Source organism: Monodon monoceros, unplaced genomic scaffold, assembly GCF_005190385.1.
Source record: "Monodon monoceros isolate NGI ecotype Baffin Bay Population unplaced genomic scaffold, NGI_Narwhal_1 Super_Scaffold_20, whole genome shotgun sequence".
NCBI lineage: Eukaryota > Metazoa > Chordata > Mammalia > Artiodactyla > Monodontidae > Monodon > Monodon monoceros.
Window position 1 is genome coordinate 18,578,029 of NW_021703777.1, and position 17,610 is coordinate 18,595,638.

The 17,610-nt window shown below is 38.0% G+C and overlaps 1 protein-coding gene across 1 annotated transcript in view; it reads right to left on the bottom strand.

Annotated features, from left to right (window-relative positions):
* The window catches only part of PPP3CA (protein phosphatase 3 catalytic subunit alpha), a 300,315-nt gene that overhangs the window by 149,513 nt on the left and 133,192 nt on the right, over window positions 1-17,610 (bottom strand). The window contains exon 2 of the mRNA XM_029235318.1: window positions 7,181-7,381. Within this exon, the coding sequence (XP_029091151.1) occupies window positions 7,181-7,381 (201 nt within the window). The remainder of the gene's footprint in view (window positions 1-7,180; window positions 7,382-17,610) is intronic.

The window sequence follows — 17,610 nt, forward strand, 5'->3', positions numbered from 1 at the left end:
TTTCAACCTTCTCTAAAACCATCAGAAGGTTATTATTGCAAGTGATCACTTTCAGATTTTAAAAATAATAGTTTGGGGATTTTATCTTCCTATGGAAACAACTATAGGTGTTGCCTTATGAACGGTGCTTACACACCTTACTATTTGTGAAAACTGACTCATGGCAAATTGAAAAGGATAGGGCACACTGTGTCTTAAAGCAAAATATCTCTTCATGTAATTATGATGTAATAACTGTCAAATGCTTCTTCTGGGTGGTGTTATAAGTTTATTGACATTAATAGATTACATTAATAGATTATTACTGACTGGTATGTTACACACAAATGCTGAATTCCTAAGGCTCAGCTATTCTTAATATAATACTGTATTCATTACCACAATTCACTTAAAGATGCTTTTGATCTGTCTTCCTTTATTCTCCGCAGTAGCTTTCTATAGTCAACTCTTGAAGAGCTTGTAAAGGAAAGCACTACAAAGGTTTTTCACTGGGAAAAACTATATAAACTTTATGCCCCAACGGTACTAAGCACTGTTGTTTGGTCTTGCCCCCTTGTGTTATAGCAATACATTTTAATTTAAAATATAATAAATTATAAATCGAGTCAAAATAATTTATTCCTTGTATTTCTCAGTAATTTCTCAGTAATGAGCAAGAACGAATTCTAGTCAAATGAGCTGAAATGCTTGATTGTTTTCAACCTAATACAGAGGTAGAATAGTGCATGTAATACCATGTAATAGCTCAGCATGAGCTATGTTGACCGGATCCTGTTCATAGCAAGGTCTTCAGCTGATTGGCTATGAGGCCAGTTACTTAAACCAGTGGTTCCTGTGGAGGGGTCCCAGATCAAGGGGCTCATCATCATCTGGGAACCTGATAGACATTCAAATCCTCAGGCCCTACTCCACACCTACTAAATCAGAAACTCTGGAGGTGGAACTCAGCAATCTGTGTTCTATGAAGCCCTCCAGGCAATTCTGATCCATGCTCAAGTTCCAGAAACACTGACTTAAACTCTCTGAGACTCCCTTCTCTCATTTGTAAGATGGGTTTCCTAAGACCAACCTTGCAAAACAAGGGAGGAAAACAAATCAGGGAAAAGGACGCTGGCTCTCATGCAGTGACCTTTCATCCTTTTTTTTTTTAAATCAAGGGCCCACATTAAGGGGAATAAAAACATCAAACTGTGGTGGCTGCCACAGGCTGGGCCTGAAATGTGCTGACCTGCCAGCGGTGGGCTAGGTACCAAAATAGGCCTCGGGCTGCAGGGCAGGCCCTAAAGATTTGGCCACTGAAATCTTTGAAGTGGGCAAAATGCCCCAGAAGTAATATTTTATCCTCATACAAACTAAGGCTGCATTGCTCTGATTGTGACAAATGATAGTATGAAGAGAATAAACACTGATCTTTCGGTTCTCAAAAGACACTGGATTCTTACCCCACTTAATTCTCCCCAGAGTAAAGGCATGGGGAATTCTCCTAATTGACGTCAGCTGCTGTAAGAGAAGGAATGCCATGACCTTAAACTTGGCCACTAGTTCACTCTCACATCCAGGAACAAAGCCAAAGGGTTCTCCTGGCAACTGCCTGACGTGCTAAATGGCAGGCACAGCCACTGAGGGAATCCTTTGCTGCTCTAGGGACAAATCCCCCCCTGCAGGAAACAGACAAACTGGAGAGATTAGCAGTTTGCCCAGCTGATGCTGGCCTATCCCCCCGGTCCAGGGAGCAGAAAATGAGTTCTAAATCATTCTCTTCAAAGACCCAGGCTCCTGGTCGGCTTCTGCTTTATACATGAGGGAAATGTTCTCTGCTAGGTCAAAGGGAAAATAGGAAAATATGAGAACTTGAAAGAGAAATGCAATAAATTGGATCCCTGCATAAATCATCCTACCATATTCAAGAAGTCGTTAATGGATATTGACTAAGCACAAACTAATCAGACATTTTAAGATCAATGTCAATCATCATTCTTGAAGGGCCCTGTAATCAAAATCGGATCCAATTCTCCTAGCCCGCCAAAATCATTGCCAGGGCACAAGGCATACTCGGGGCATACTGAACGAGTATGAAAGGTTCCTGATCAGCCCCTCTCGCAAGAGCTCCTCCCTGCTCACTCTACTCATCTCATCCAGGATGCTATTCTAGCCACAAACCTGAAGGTGTAACTCCCCCGCTCCAAGACCCTCTCCACTCCCAGTGCCTACAGAACAGTAACCAAATGTTTAAGTGCTGCTTACAAGAGACTAATATTTGACCCCGACCGTCCAACCTCAGTCTCACCCCCCACCCCTACCCCTCACACCCTTCCAATACCTTGTCTTCCCACAGCAAATCTCCAAGATCATGCCTTCCCACTTTACAAAAAGTAACAGTGCCTTTCATATGCTGTTGTCTCTGCCCAGAATAACCTTTGCTAGCTTTTTCACATAGTAAAATCTCACCTATCACACATGCTCCAGTTCAAGTACCATGTAATCTGTCAAGACTTTCTTGGCTTTCCTGCATTCCTTGTTCTGAGTTCCCACGCTAGTTTATAGGCACCTTCATTACGGTTCTTAACAAATTTTACAGTAATTATCTATTTCTGTATCTGACTCCCCAAATAGACCTTGAGTATTCTACTCAAGGTCTATGCCTCATCTGTTTCAATCATCCACAGTCCCTAGCCTTCTGAAAGAGTTCTCCATCCATATTCAGGACAGATAGGATCCGAGCTATTTAACAGGTTTTTTTTTAGCTCAAAGATGTAATATAATAATCAATGGACACTGTCAGGGAAACCGTAGCCATTTAGAAAAGAGGAAAACTTTTTGGTTTTAAGTTAGCTCTATCCAGTTGGATATTTCTAAATTTGCTTGAATAAATCTAGATCATATCCTTTCATTTAATCAATAGTTTGATGCACATATCTTTCGGCAAATATCTGTTTCAGTTTTTTTGTTATATGCTGACCCCTGGGAGAGCAGAGACCAGGTCTTATTCACCTGTGTATAACACACACCACCTGTACCAGGCAAATGTTTGGTAAACTGAATTCCCAAATGACTTGTACCTTAGTTCAGCTTAGTTCACAAAATACCTTAGACTGGGTAGCTTAAACAACAAGCACTTATTTCTCACAGTTCTGGAGGATGGGAAGTCCAAGATCAAGGTGCTGGCATATTCAGTGTTTGGTTAGGGTTCTGTTCCTGGTTTGCAGATGGCCACCTTCCTGCTGTATCCCCACACGGAGTAAAGAGAGGGCTCTCATCTCATCTTCTTCTTATCAGGGCACTAATCCCATCACAAGGGGTCCACCCTCAGGACTCAACTAAATCTAATTATTTCCCAAAGACCCCACCTCCAAATAACATCACACTGGGGGTCTGGGCTTCAACATATGATTACTGGGGAGACACAAACATGCAGTCCATAGCAAGTTGCTACACAGATATTTGGCCACATTTTTTAATGTTCTATTTGTATGTCTGCAAGGAAACAAAGATAAATTTAACTCAATTTTCAAAAAAGAGTCAAAAAGAGGGAAAATACTTTCCTTCACAAAATGCCTCCAGTATAGAAACACATTCTTCAAGTTAAATGTCTAAAACAGCCATCATTCTAATCAGGCAAGTTTGCTGAGAGAAAAGAGCAGAATGTAACGCATACCTCCCTTGCTTTGATTAGGGACCCATAACTAATCCTCACCTCTACTCCCACAGAGATGGTTACTGGCTTATCTAAATCCATGCTCCAGGAGGGTAAGGTACATAGTGCTTTATCACCTTCCCCAGAGGGATACATGGAGGGAGCATTGGGACCAGGCAGTTTCCTGGTCCTTCTCCAAAATCAAAAGTACAGAATTTTAAGGGAAAAAAATCCTAACTGAACATAAACCTTTTGTTTTACTGCTTTAAAAACACTTGAAGGGGAGGGAGGAAGGGAAGTTGGGCAGCTTTGTAAATTTAAACATCAAAGAAATGCTAAAGGAATGCAATAATGCCCAGATTTCCAATAACCAGGACACTAATTCCTAGATTTTTCTTTAAATAGGAGCAAACCATGACACAGAGGTTAGCACAACTCCTCTCTAAACATTTGAGTGTGAAACGTTTTTATTAATAAAAAGTAGGAGGGAAGAAAAGAAGAGGGAAAGCTGGGGAGTGGCTTTTGTGCATGATTATAAAATAGTTGCCATTTGTTTCATTTTGTGAGTTTACATATCAGGCTATACTTAAAGCTGAATTGCCCGAAAGAAGCTAATCGTCAGTTTCTACCCTGATGGCTCACCTTACATTTTTAGGAAACTGACATATGTAGGTGAGAGACTATTTCTAATACCACTTGAAAACCACCATATGGTTTCAGGCTTCAGGCTTTTTCTCCCTACATTAAAAGTCCTTCTTCTTTCCCCTTAGTCTTTTTTCACAGGTTCTCATTTGCAGCTCTACTGTTTTCCTTCTTCTCCCACTCCTCTTCTACATCTTCCTCCTTTCTGCTTTCTCTTTTAAACTGTTTAAGTTCTCCATTTTTCTTAAGTGTGGAATTCTGAACTACATAAAGAATACTCTACCCTTAAGATTTGGAAGTGTAAACTATGCCTTTTATTGCATAGCGTAGTGTCAATATAATATTGACTTCATTGATTCACTTTACTGATTCAGTTATCCAAATAACAAATATTCTACATTTAAAAATAAATATTACATTGCTGGTTCAGCTGTCCAAATAAAATCAAATCTCAGAACACAATCATATATCATAAAATGTTATCAATAAATTATAAGAAGTATCTTGAAATACAAAGAGAGAGCAATTTTCTCGGATCACGGTACCCTGCTTTTATTTTGCAGTCCTCTGTGCTTCAGCTTGGAAAGTTCATGGGTTAAAATATGAAGCTATGGATTTAGCTTTCTGGTGAATCATATGCAAAAGAGTTTTTTTTTTCCCTTTTAATGGAAATGTTAAAATAAATTCCCCCACCACTTATATTACATATCTTTACATTCCCAGAAAAGGAAGAAAGAGATCACTGCAATGGAATCTACTGGAGGTTCCTTAGAATCCTGCCTTCATTAAGAAATATAAACACTACATATTCTGTGCTACATATTCTGTGATGTCTCCATAGCTACTTCTGTCACCATCTAGAAGGATTTTTTTTTTCTTTCCCACCCAGGGAAAGTTATACATAATTGAGTCCTGATTTCTAAAGTCTCTTCATATCTATATTGGGAAATGTGCCAAACTGTCAGCTGGAATCTCACTAGAAAGAACGAGGTGCAACCTCTGCTGAATATGAGGGCAATTAGTCAATGGACCCCAGAAAGGTTCAGGGATAAAACATCACGAATCTGACTTTTCCAGAAACCTCCCTATGTGTTCTTTCAGGACAGAGCCTCATCAAACAGAAGAGCTGATTGTATCCCAGGAAATATATTCCCCTAAATGTCTATTTTACATGTTTCCTTTTTGTTATAACTATCACCTCCATTAATACCTACTGGGCTCATTAGTGAGTTTAACATGAACTGGAAATCACACATTATTATGTGAAGTAGAGAAAATATCATAATAAATATCATAATGTACCATATTTATCATATCATAATGTCATATTATGATATCATAGTAAAATATCAAGCCATTCATTCTTACCAAAATCAAAAAAACTTAATGATATAAATATCATTTAAAGCTACTATTTTACCATTTATTTATAGGTGGAATTTACAGTGAATTTTTTAAAGTAGTTTCTTTGCCAGTAGATTCCAAGCTACTACTTAGATATTAAAAATTTTTCATATTTTAGTATCTAAGAAAGTAAAGCATGTTCACATTTGTTTTGTTCTTATATTTCCACAGTGTCTGTAAGTCAAAGATAATAATGCATGACTACATTTTAACACATGGAAAACGGGGTTCATAGTGATACACACAGGGTAAGTATGTAGCTTGATTTTTCACCACTGGTCCAACACTGACTTACCACCGGAACCAATTTCTCCTGCTGCCTGGCCCCAAACACATTCATTATTCTTCTGAATTACAAATAAGAAAAGCAGCATTGCCAACCCAAAACAAAATGTAAATGTCAATTTCTCTGGAAGAGGAATCATTAGAGGCATTTTGATCAAGGAAGGTCTAGTCTGATATTCAAGAGCGCTTATCTTGCTCTTACCAGTCACCCTCAAAAATATATTAGAAGGCCAATAATATTATAAGTACATGAAGGTTTGGAAGAAGCAATCAGTAGTATATATGAAATATTTTAAATGTCCTCTTTGTTTTGAAAAGCATAATATTCTATGTCAAACTTCTTCCCTTTGCCAGAATGATAATAATTAAGGAGAAAATACATGTTTTTTTTAGATTCTCTAGAAATACAAACGTGCAAGTTTAGCAAATTTCACAAAGTGTAGATGAAAAGGCTCTACTATTTGACCCTCTATACCACACAAAACTTTTTGACAAGATTTAATTTTTATGGTCTAAGTGAAGTTCCACTTACCCAAAATACATATCTGCCCTTAAGAAGTAACAGAACAAAAACTCTCAAAAAGTAAAGACATATTTTCTAGGCATAAAATGCTATAGGAAGGAGAGAAATTTTGTCTTCTTCCTGAAGTTCAATGGTTCTCAAACTTTAATGTTTGTCACGGTCACCTAGAGGACTTGATAAAACGGATCACTGGGCTTCACCCCAGAGAACTGATTCAGTAGTTCTGGGGTGGGAGCTGAGAAGGTACAGTTCAGCAGGTTTCTAGGTGGTGATGATGGTGATGCCAGTCTGGGATGACACTCTGAGAGCCACTGCATTAACTTAGTCACTTAACTACTTTGGAAGTCTTCCTATGCTTTGTCTGACCTTTCCCAATGAATATCTTGTGTTCCTCGTGACAGTGTTCTACTGACAAAATGTCACTTCTTAGTTAAGGTATTACTTCAGAATATCTTCATCATCTCTAAGTTGCACACCACTTTTTTGGGTATCACATCACACAGATATTTAATACATGAAAATAAAAATACTGTTACATATGTATTAAATCTTTTGTTCCTAATGTACAGATTTGGCAGGAAAAGAGTAAGATGAAGAAGGTGAAGACTCACTGGTATCTAAGACTTTTGATTTGATGTTTAAAAACAACAAAGTGTGGGTCCAAGTGGACAGTCTCCATCCTCAGGACTTACCTGTGACTGGTGCATCAATATCCAGCAAATTTTTTTCCTGTCGAAGAATTGAAGCCCCCTCTGTGATTATTCTCAATGCAACACTCTCTTCCAGCCTGCCCTCCTTCATGAGATGTGCCTTTAAGATATCCACACGAGGTTTCCCATCGTTATCAAACACTTCTTTTGCCGTAAGCCGGTGACTTGGAGGAAACGGGACAGCTGAAAGCGAAGAAGTCAAATTGTTACATTAGCCAAAACTCAACAACCAAAGATTCAAGATTCGATAATAACCACCAAATATTCATCCCCATCACTAACCACCTATTGGAGTATTTAAAAAGTCCCCCCATTAAAATATGATCAAGGGCTATCAAGAATTAAAGACTGCCTTCTTCCTATGATTCTAGATGTGATGTGACTGCTGAAAGGAAATTTACATTTCTTCTTCATCCAGTACCTATCTCATGCATCTAGAAGATCCTGACTGAGTGAATAACAAAAAAGAAGAGAGATTTGTTTCTGTTAGGCAATAATCAATTCAGCAAAAGCAAAGAGTTCCTATACATCCATCCTTCTAATTTTGACTCGGGTGAAGACATTTCTTCACTAAAAAGCAGGCTCCTCTACTGAGATTAGAGGAAGGGGAAAAGACCTTTCAGACCAGATTTGCCCTTCAATGGGAGTTACACCTCTGAGTAAACTGACCCACTGACTCACAGTATAAGGAGAGAGCAGGAATCTGAGGGTGAAAACGCACTGAATATTGAACAGAAAATCAGGGAATCTCTTGAACAGTGAGAGGACTGTATGACATCAGGAGACACAGGTATTTCGGAGTATGATATAATGACAAATTCCATTTGTTGCTCAGACTTAGAGCCAACCATTCTCTCTTCCAGCCATGCCCCCATGCCTTCTTAACAGCAAGAAGGTCTCTTGTAGCTCCTGCCATTCTTCACATCTCTAAATACATTCATTCACTCATTCAGCCAGAGGATATTCACTAAACTCCTACAACGTGCCAGGACGTCCAAAGGTCCACGGTCAGAGACGGTATTATAAAGGTTAAATTTCTGATAAATGGCCACTCAGCCCCTTCAGTGAGGGAAAATCATTATTTCTCCGTTTTACATGAGGGTTCATTTACTGGATAACTCAGATCTATTAGAAATACCTGGAAGAGGCACAAACACTGTTTCATGTAACTTTCATCTGCCGTGTGCATTATGTCATATGCGTAAGAACATCTCCATATGAAGCACTTCTCTTAGGTAAAACACTTGATGTTACGGATTAAACCTAGCCCTCTTACCTCCTGAAAGCGTCTCTCAAAGAAGCAGGATTTATGGTAGACCTATGCCAAGAAATTTTGTGCAATCTAATAGCACAGACTTGTTATCCGAGAGAAATGACAACTACTGAAAAGTCAGGAAATGAACATGTACTGATGGATGCAAGCTTGATTTTCCTAACAATCCAAGCATATCTATTTAACAATGCCTCCAAAGTGAAGTGGCAGTGCAGACTCAGTGGACATGCATGAGGCTTTCACGGTCAGATGAGCCTGGGTGCAAACCTTGGCTCTGAGCACCCACCAGCTATATGACCTTGGGCAAGCTAAATAATTTAACTTCCTTTGGCTTCAGTTACCTCACCTGGAAAGTGGGGATTATATCTATCTGAGGATTGTTCTAATAACTAAAGTAAATAGTACTAGTAGTAGCTATCATTGATAGAGTGTTTATTTTATGCCAGGCATTGTTTGGGTAATAAAGTCAGACACAACAATAAAGCTGTAAGGTGAGGAAGGCATAAGTACAAGTGTTTATATATAAACTTATTTAGTCCCTAGAACATTACTGTGGGAGAGAAACTTGAGACTCAAAAATATTAAGCACCTCGCCCAAGATAATCACCTAGTGATTTATATGCAGACCCGCTGAGCGTCAGCCCTGGCACTCTGATGCCAGAATACTTGTGTTAATAGCTACACCACACTACTTCCCAGAAAGTACTTGACCGTGCTTAACAATTAAAAGGTGATGAGTAAACCACTTTCTAGAATTGAAATTCTAATGAATCCCGAGCGGTATTTCTTATAAAGACCATACTTTTATTTTCAAAAATTATTTGGAGTGGCTTATAGTAGAATAGATATGTAATACAAAAGCAAGAGGTAAAATGAGAGACAAAATGCATTAACACCAAAGCATAGTGTAAAATGAAAGAAAAAGAAAGTTCAAGAATTAAACAAGGAGGAGAAAAAAGAGGCAACGAAGTCATTAGACTTCTGGCACTTGGGCTCTATTTTGTTCATTCTGTTTCTTTGCCCTCCTCCCTTTTTCTTGCCTGACTAACATACACGCTTGTTAAGAAAACATGGAAACATTTCGATGGCCACATTTCTTTACCTGGGTCTTTATGTTTGGTTTGAAAGTAGAAAATATCTTACCTGGCAACTCCTCAAAATTCCCCAGAGACAGGATGGGGGTGGAAAGGGGGAAACTTCAAAAGGACACTTGGGGTAAGGCCATGAGCTGATTTTTTTTTTTTTTCAAGTGAGTTCCTAAAGTGTGACTAGGACAACTGTGAAGGTTTAAGTGACTCTGCAAAACTGTCAGGCAAGAATCATAGGAACACGGAAGGGAAGGAGGCTGATTTATTGTCAGGCAGTGGGTCTCTGGCCTTATTAAACTTCAGACAGATCAAAGGGTTAAACCTGAAAGAGCTGAAGCATTTAAGAAGACGAGAGGCAAAAGGAGAGCACCCCAGAGAGGGCATCACCTTCATGAATTAGACTTTCTCCAAGTCCCTAGACTCTCTCCAAGGCCAAGATCACTGCAATAACAGATGCTCCCACCCTTTGCTGCAGATCTCTTACCTTCCAGTAATTGCTAATCCTAAGGTAACTGGCTAAGGTAAAGCCACCTGGCACTGAGATATTGGGGCTGGTTCCAAATAAACCGAAGCAAGAAAAAAGAGGAGAAAGGCCAATCGAAGGGCTCTATTTCCAAGTGGATGATAGGGACACTGATAAGATGGGCCCCTTTACCAATTAAACAGATGGCAAGGCCTGCAGGGGACCAAGATGGGCAGCAACGATGCCAAAGAGCAAACACAGAGATGCGGTCAGCCAGAGAGAAGTTTTCTGGGACAAAACTAAGCATGGGCTAATATTTGTATTTGTACACTTTTTGGCTTCATAAAGAAAACACCAGCCTTACAAAGGTCACACTTATTTGCTTTCTCTGTTCACCTAGAGTCCTACATGCAGACCTGTGCCAAACATTGAGCAAAAACTACTTGGACCAAAGAGTCCAACGTACTTAGAAAACATTTCTTTCATTAACTCATTGTATAAGTGGCTACACTTGCTATAGCAAAATGGGATTTCCCCTTCCCTCTTTTGCTTTGAGTATGACAAGTTGCTTCCATTTATACATGAGCAGGCCAAGATTGGAAGAATTAAGCTTGTGCATGCTAATAAAAATTCTGAAATAACTGCTGATTTTCAGGCTGATTCTTTCTAAAACAATTTTCTCATAATTGCCTGTTAAGTAAAGAAGACGATATTATAGAAGACTTCTTAGAAGCATCCTAAAAATAGATAGAAACCTTCTCAGCTTTCTCTACTTCACAATTCCCACTCGGTGTCTTTTTTGCTATCGTTGTCAAATAAAACAGCAAAGCAGCTAAAATCCGGGATGTGTAAGTCCTTGACTGACTCCTGCCACAAACCACCAAAGACGTCTTTAAAGGCAAACAACACACTGGACTAGCGTTTTATTCCCATGTCATTGACTGTGGAAATCTGGCAAAGACTGAGTTCCAAACAACAGGTTGGAAATGATATTGTTTCTTTTCTATTTGTTGATGCTACCAGAGAGTTCATCTATCTGATAGGAAGGAAGGTTGAAAGTCTAGGAACCAAAGCCATGGGCATCCAATATTGGCATCCAATTATTGACATTGGCATTCACCAGTAGAGAAACACATTCCAAGTCAGAAAAGCCTTGCAGCCAAGGTATTCCTAGCTCTGGGTTCTGGCTGACTATGGGGGCCACACCTCTGAGTCAGAGGTCCCCTGAGATTTGGGCTAGAGGTCGGTTTTAGACAACCACGAGCTGCCTCAGTAGCCATAAGTGAACTGTATCACTCTGGGGTAGACCTCGGTATCTGAGCTTTCTATTTCTCAACTCTGAGCCACTGTAGCCACTGTTGAAGGAATTCCTACTACTTGATAGGAAATATTCAAGAGTCACTGTCACGGTGATACCTTCACTGGAAGGAAAAGCAGGATACCTGCTGCCTGACCTCTTCCTGGAATAAATGCTGACAAGAGAGAACCACAGACTTAAGAAAACATTCAACCGAGGGATTTTTCAAACGTTGGTTTGGTTTTAAAAAAATTTTTTTGTTTCTTTCCTCAAACAAAATGACATCCAGAAATGCAAGTATATCCAAAAGAAAGAAGAGCCTAAAGCAGATTGCTTGTCTCTCTTCTTCCGTATGATGGCAGTTAAGGTGTGCTCACGAAATCCTGGGGCTCTCTGGAGTAAAATTATAAAACTCCCAATTTAGACTGACTGCTGACCCCCTCCTAGTAAACAAAAAGGAACTGAAGTCAAGAGAGAGGATAAGTGAATTGTCCAAGGTCACAGGATTAGTCGGTGACAAAACCAACACTACATTCAGGTCTCCTGGTCTCTCTTCTAGCACTTTACCCTCCAGATCTGTCCGATATGAGGTTGACTGGCCACACATGAGGGCGGCTGAGCACTTGGAAAGTGGCCAGTCCAAACCAAGCCGTGCTGCAAAGCTACAGGATTCCCTGGACTTAGAACACTTGATACAAGGGGGGAAAAAAGATTGTAAAATGTCTCATTAACATTCTTATATTGATTACATGTTTTAATAATAAGATATATTGGGCTAAATAAAATGTACTATTAAAATTAATTCAAACTATTCCTCTTTCCTCTTTTTAATTCCACGACTAGAATATTTAAAATTGCATAAATGGCTTATACTACATTATTATTGAACCGTGATGTATCTTTCTCAACAAGTAAACGAGAACAGGGTGAGTAGAAATTATATTCCTTAATCTTTCTTCTCTTTCAGCTTTGGTTCCTACAAAACCTCAAACTATTTCAAAACCGGTTACACGTTGGAATTGCTTTTTAAAATGAATGATGCCCAGGCCCAACCTCTAGAGATTCTGATTTAACTTGTCTAGGGTAGGGCCAGGGCAGTGGCAGTGTTAAAGAAATCCAGAGTATACTAATGTGAAGTCCAGACTGAGATTCACTGACCTATCTATATCGTTAAGTAAAGACGTACAAAACACCAGGCAGTTTAATTTTCCCCCCCAAACATGCTCCACAATGTCAATCATCCACAGCAGGTGCAATGTCTTTGCAAGTCCAGACACGTTTATTTCATCCCTCTCTGTAATCAGGATGCGTCCAGGAACAACACTTGTCCCATATTTCATGTGGCTACTGTCTGCACAGGGCTAAGATACTTATGTCAACACATGTTAAGAGAATAGTTTAAGGATACCACGTGTCAGACACAAAACACATTCTGGCCTGGCCTCCACGGATTGGCACTCCATCGATTTCCTTCTGGATATCTGTATATGTCACAAACTTATTCTAATCAAACCATATCAATCAATCAATTGATCGGTCGTCAAGCACCTTTAAGCACCTACTATATGTTGTATTTCATGCTAGGCAGTGACAAGGGCTAGGGAGAAGTGAGCGAAAGAAAACAAAAACAAGCAGAGCCAGACTCTGAAGAACTCACCATGTGGTAAAATTATGAGTTTTTGCTTGGGATAGATGGGAAACTGTTAAACCACAAAACCTAAGGGCAAAATTTAAAGAAAATGACAGACAATATAAGCAGTAAGAAAAAAAAAGTGTCTTTATCTACCTTAAAGTTATGCCTGGGTTCCTAGAAACTCTTAGATGCAGTCACCCATTTCTTTTGTCTAAAGTGTATAATAAATATCTAATTTTTTAGATGACTCTGAAAGATGAGGCTCTGTCTTGAAGGTAAGTAATGAAAATAGAATATGCTAATTGTAAGGTACAATATTCCAGCTACAATATACATAAGTAACTCCATCATCAGTGTGGAATCTGATCCTACTTCTGAACAGAGTGATGGGGTACATAAAAGGAAATACTAGTGACTTTTCACTAAATTTTCTTTGGGTTCTAACATAGAGAAATTAGGTTTGACTTATATTCTTCTGGGTTAAAAAAAATTCTATCAGTATGGGGATACATGTTTATCCATGCACAGAATGTCTATATGCAAAGATATACAAAACATGTTGTGTGGGAAAGATAGCTTAAAAATTAACCACAGCTAGCCTCTAAGAAAAACTATAGAAAGGTATTTATTAGAGTCCTACTTATGCTACTGCTGTGGATACTCATCACTTGTTTGTTTGAAAGCCTCTGGCTTTCATTATAGATATTAATGCCTGTAGAATTAAAATATGCTTGCCCATCTCAATGCAGTTGAATATTAATTTTGTAAACAGAAACATTAACCTTGTAAACAGAAACATCCGGTCCCACTTAAACTAAAAAAATTCTTCACAGTAGGTTTACAAACTTCAATTCATTAATTTACTGGTGTTTTTTTCTTTTTTCCCCCTACTGCTATCATGACTTTATTCATCCTTAGCAGAGACATCTTTACCCACCCTCTCTGAATACGACCACACAGATCCTGAGCTTTAAAATGTATTCAATTATTAGACACAGTATGTGTACTGATCATTTCACTAGCAAACTGAATACCCCATCTGGTTTTCCTGAATGTTTACGTGCAAATATAGCACAGTGGTATTTTATGTAACATCCCCAAAGTGTTAATAAAAGAGCACTACAGTACTTGAAACACTTATTAAAATAAGCAATTTTTTTCCTGTGACTTCCAGAACATATATTATACACAGTAATTTTTGAAACTAAATCTGAAATGTGCTAAAGCAATTCTGTAAGATCAGACACAAATTAATGAAAATAAATATTGTTCCAACAACAAAGGATTAATAATTAATTAGTGAAAATGAGTACCTTAACAGTACAATCAGAGCTTCTTTTTATTGTCTGTGTTTCAAAATAATTTTCACGTATGTTTCTTGATGTACAGCTACCCCCTAACCTTTCCACGTACAGCTTTTCTTATTTCCTGGCTGCTACCCTCAGTCTTGAGTCTAAGGACTCAAGGACATAGTCCACAACCCTCTCCACATGAAGTCTTGGGTTGTTCTATCACAAAACTCCTTTGAAGTTTTGATATTTTGGTTAGTTCATTTAATTACCAGAAAAACTGCAAGTGGCTTACATAATGAATTATGTAATAATGACTCAACATGAAAGATTATTTAACAAAAGTCTCAAGTTTCAAAATATTTCAGAATTACTGTGAGGCTTAAATAAAATCTGATTTTTCAGTGAAAATTTAAAAGTTCTACGCACAAGTCCTGTGACTAACATGCCGGTCAGGCCAATCACAAATTATTTTATACATGTACAAGATAAAAGCAAAATTACATTTACTGGTTTTGATACATGATATCAAATGTTTAGATTAAACCAAGAATTTAAATTAAATATTATAATGTTTTAACTTAGATATGTAAATTAAATTATATATTTTTAAATGTCTTAATACGTAATTGAAGATGTGTTGTTTAATAAGGGTCTACTCTATTGTGTGTTTTGTTCTGTTTTGTTCAGTTTTAAATAAAGACAGACAACATTTACAGCAGTATATACTCCAGCTATACTGGATCTTGGAACTAGATAAAACGATTACAGCAGTATTTTCAGCAAATGGTATTTATAGTAATCTCTGGAATAGTAAATTTACAGTAATGCATAAAATTCCACTCACTTGGATACATTTACATAGAGGGCTTTTTACTTATTTATTTTTTGCCTTGAACATTTTCTTCTTCTCTGGAGACATATGTCACAGGAAGAGATAAAAATCAAGCAACAAACAAGATACTTTAAGACAAGTTGAATTTATCTCCCAAGCAAGCAGGTCCCTATGAACACGATAATCATCCCTTAGGAATGAAGAGTATCCAGGGATTATAAAACTTTATTTAACCCGAGACACACTTTATCATTCAGAAATCCTCCACTCCATGGCCTGAGACATGAAATATAAGGAAGGACTTTACCTGAATTGAACTATTTGATTAGAAATTCATTAATAAATATAAATCTGTGTATTGAAAATAGCGAACCTGCAAAGTATAATGTGTGCATTCTTAGTCTTCAATCCTAAACTTATAAGTTAATATGAAAAAAATCAATCTGCGCCCACACACAATTCTTTCCTTTCAAGTTCATCATTCAGCTGGAGATGCCCACACATTTTCTATGCCCACGTGCCCGCCCTCGGTCCCCATCCCCTGTAGTTGAAACACCTACAGGCGTCAGAATAATTTTTTTAAATGAACAGACTCTCTCTTCTTTGAAAGATCTTGATGAAATGGCAAATCTATGACACAAATGATATCGAATGATGTAAATCCTAAGTGGCAATTTAAGAATGTTACCACTTTTGCATATAAAGGGCGATTGCTTAAAAAAATAATGAATCTGGCATATAGCCTTATATCTGTGTGCCACAGTGAAGCAAAGATTGAAATACTCTGCCTCAGAGTCACCCTCCAGAGAGCCAAGGACAGGAGCTAAATTCCCAGGTTTGCATTTAATTGCCCCTGCCCTCGCTCTGTGCTCCCTACTCCCCGTGGGCTCAATCATGAAGCATCAGGACCTCTGGGCCTCCCCATGTTCTAGTAATGCTTACACTGGTTGCTTTACTCTGATGACCAGAGACCTGCTCTCATCCACTCTCTCTGGTCTCCCATTTCTAAGAACGACCCACTCCTGTGAATAATACAGAAGCATACAGGAAGTCCCAATTCTCAGCACCTCAAATATGTACCCCACGAATCATAATCTTCACACATCTATTTAAAAACTGGAATGCTTTAGTGAATACCACCCACAAATGTACCCTCTCAAACTTCATTTTCATATGTTTCGTTTATCCTTAAACTGTCCTTGTCAATTCTGATTTTAAATCACATATGCATTTCTCAGCCTATGAAATGGAAAATGTCTGATATCATAATAAAGCTGCAACAGACTGCATTCCCTTCCTCCATAAAGAAACACTCTTAAGAAAGATTTTCCACTCGTAAACAGCACATATTTTGTGCATAAAGAAAATTCTCAAAGAACTAAGGAAACAGGTTGCTGGGATTATAATGTCAACTGCAAACTGACAGGCAACACCAAATTTCACTCTTTAAATGAGTCAATTAATCCCCACTATTTGAAAAACATCAGAATAATTCTAATAATAAGTAGAAAGATTAACAATCGAGTGCCACCAAAGGTTCAAGTCCAGTACCCTGGCATTTGATATTCAATCAATATGTTTTTGAGTGAATGTAAAAATGAATGAACTTTTTTTTTCTCCTTGTTCACTCAGATAGGGGGTAAAATTTCTGTGGTACTAGAAGTACAGATGGTCCCCAATTTACAATGGTTCAACTTACAATTTTTCAACTTTACCATGATAACCAAAGATATGCATTCAGTAGAAACTGTACTTCTAACTTTGAATTTTGATCTCTCCCAAGGCTAGTGATCTGCAGTATACTACTCTTTTTGATCCATAGCTCCCAGTTAGCCAAGCAATAATGATACACTTACAACCACTCTGTTTTTCACTTTCAGTGCAGTATTCAATAAATTATGTGAGATATTCAACGCTTTATTATAAAAATAGGCTTTGTGTCAGATGATTTTGCCCAACGTTGACTAATGTAAGTGTTCTGAGCACGTTTATGGTAGGCTAGACTAGCCTATGGTATTTGGTAGGTTAGAGGTATGTACTGAATGAATTTTCAACTTATGTTGATATTTTTGACTTAGGATGGGTTTATTGGGAAATAACCCTATCATAAGTCGAGGAAGATCTGTAGTTTAAGAAGAGAGAAAAGAAAAAAATGGCTTTGTTCAGATCTAAAAGTATGTATGGAATTATAAAAAGAACAGTCAATGGCCAAAATAACTCAAACTGAAAACTGCATTTAGTAAATGTGTCTTTAAAAGTGCTCATTACAGGAAGGAGACCAAGTCTGTCAGATGTATGTTTCATCCCAAGATGAAACATACAGACGTGGTCAAAAGTGAGCAACAGAGAAAATTGAAAAGGGAAGGGGAAACAATCACTACAAGAGTTTGAACTACTGAATGTTTTAATCCCACATGTGATTACAGGATCATATATAAAACTTGTTGTTATCTGTGATGTAAAATTAACCCAACAACAATAAAAACAATACCATATCAGAACAACAGTATTTTGGTGCTTTTAAGCTTATAAAG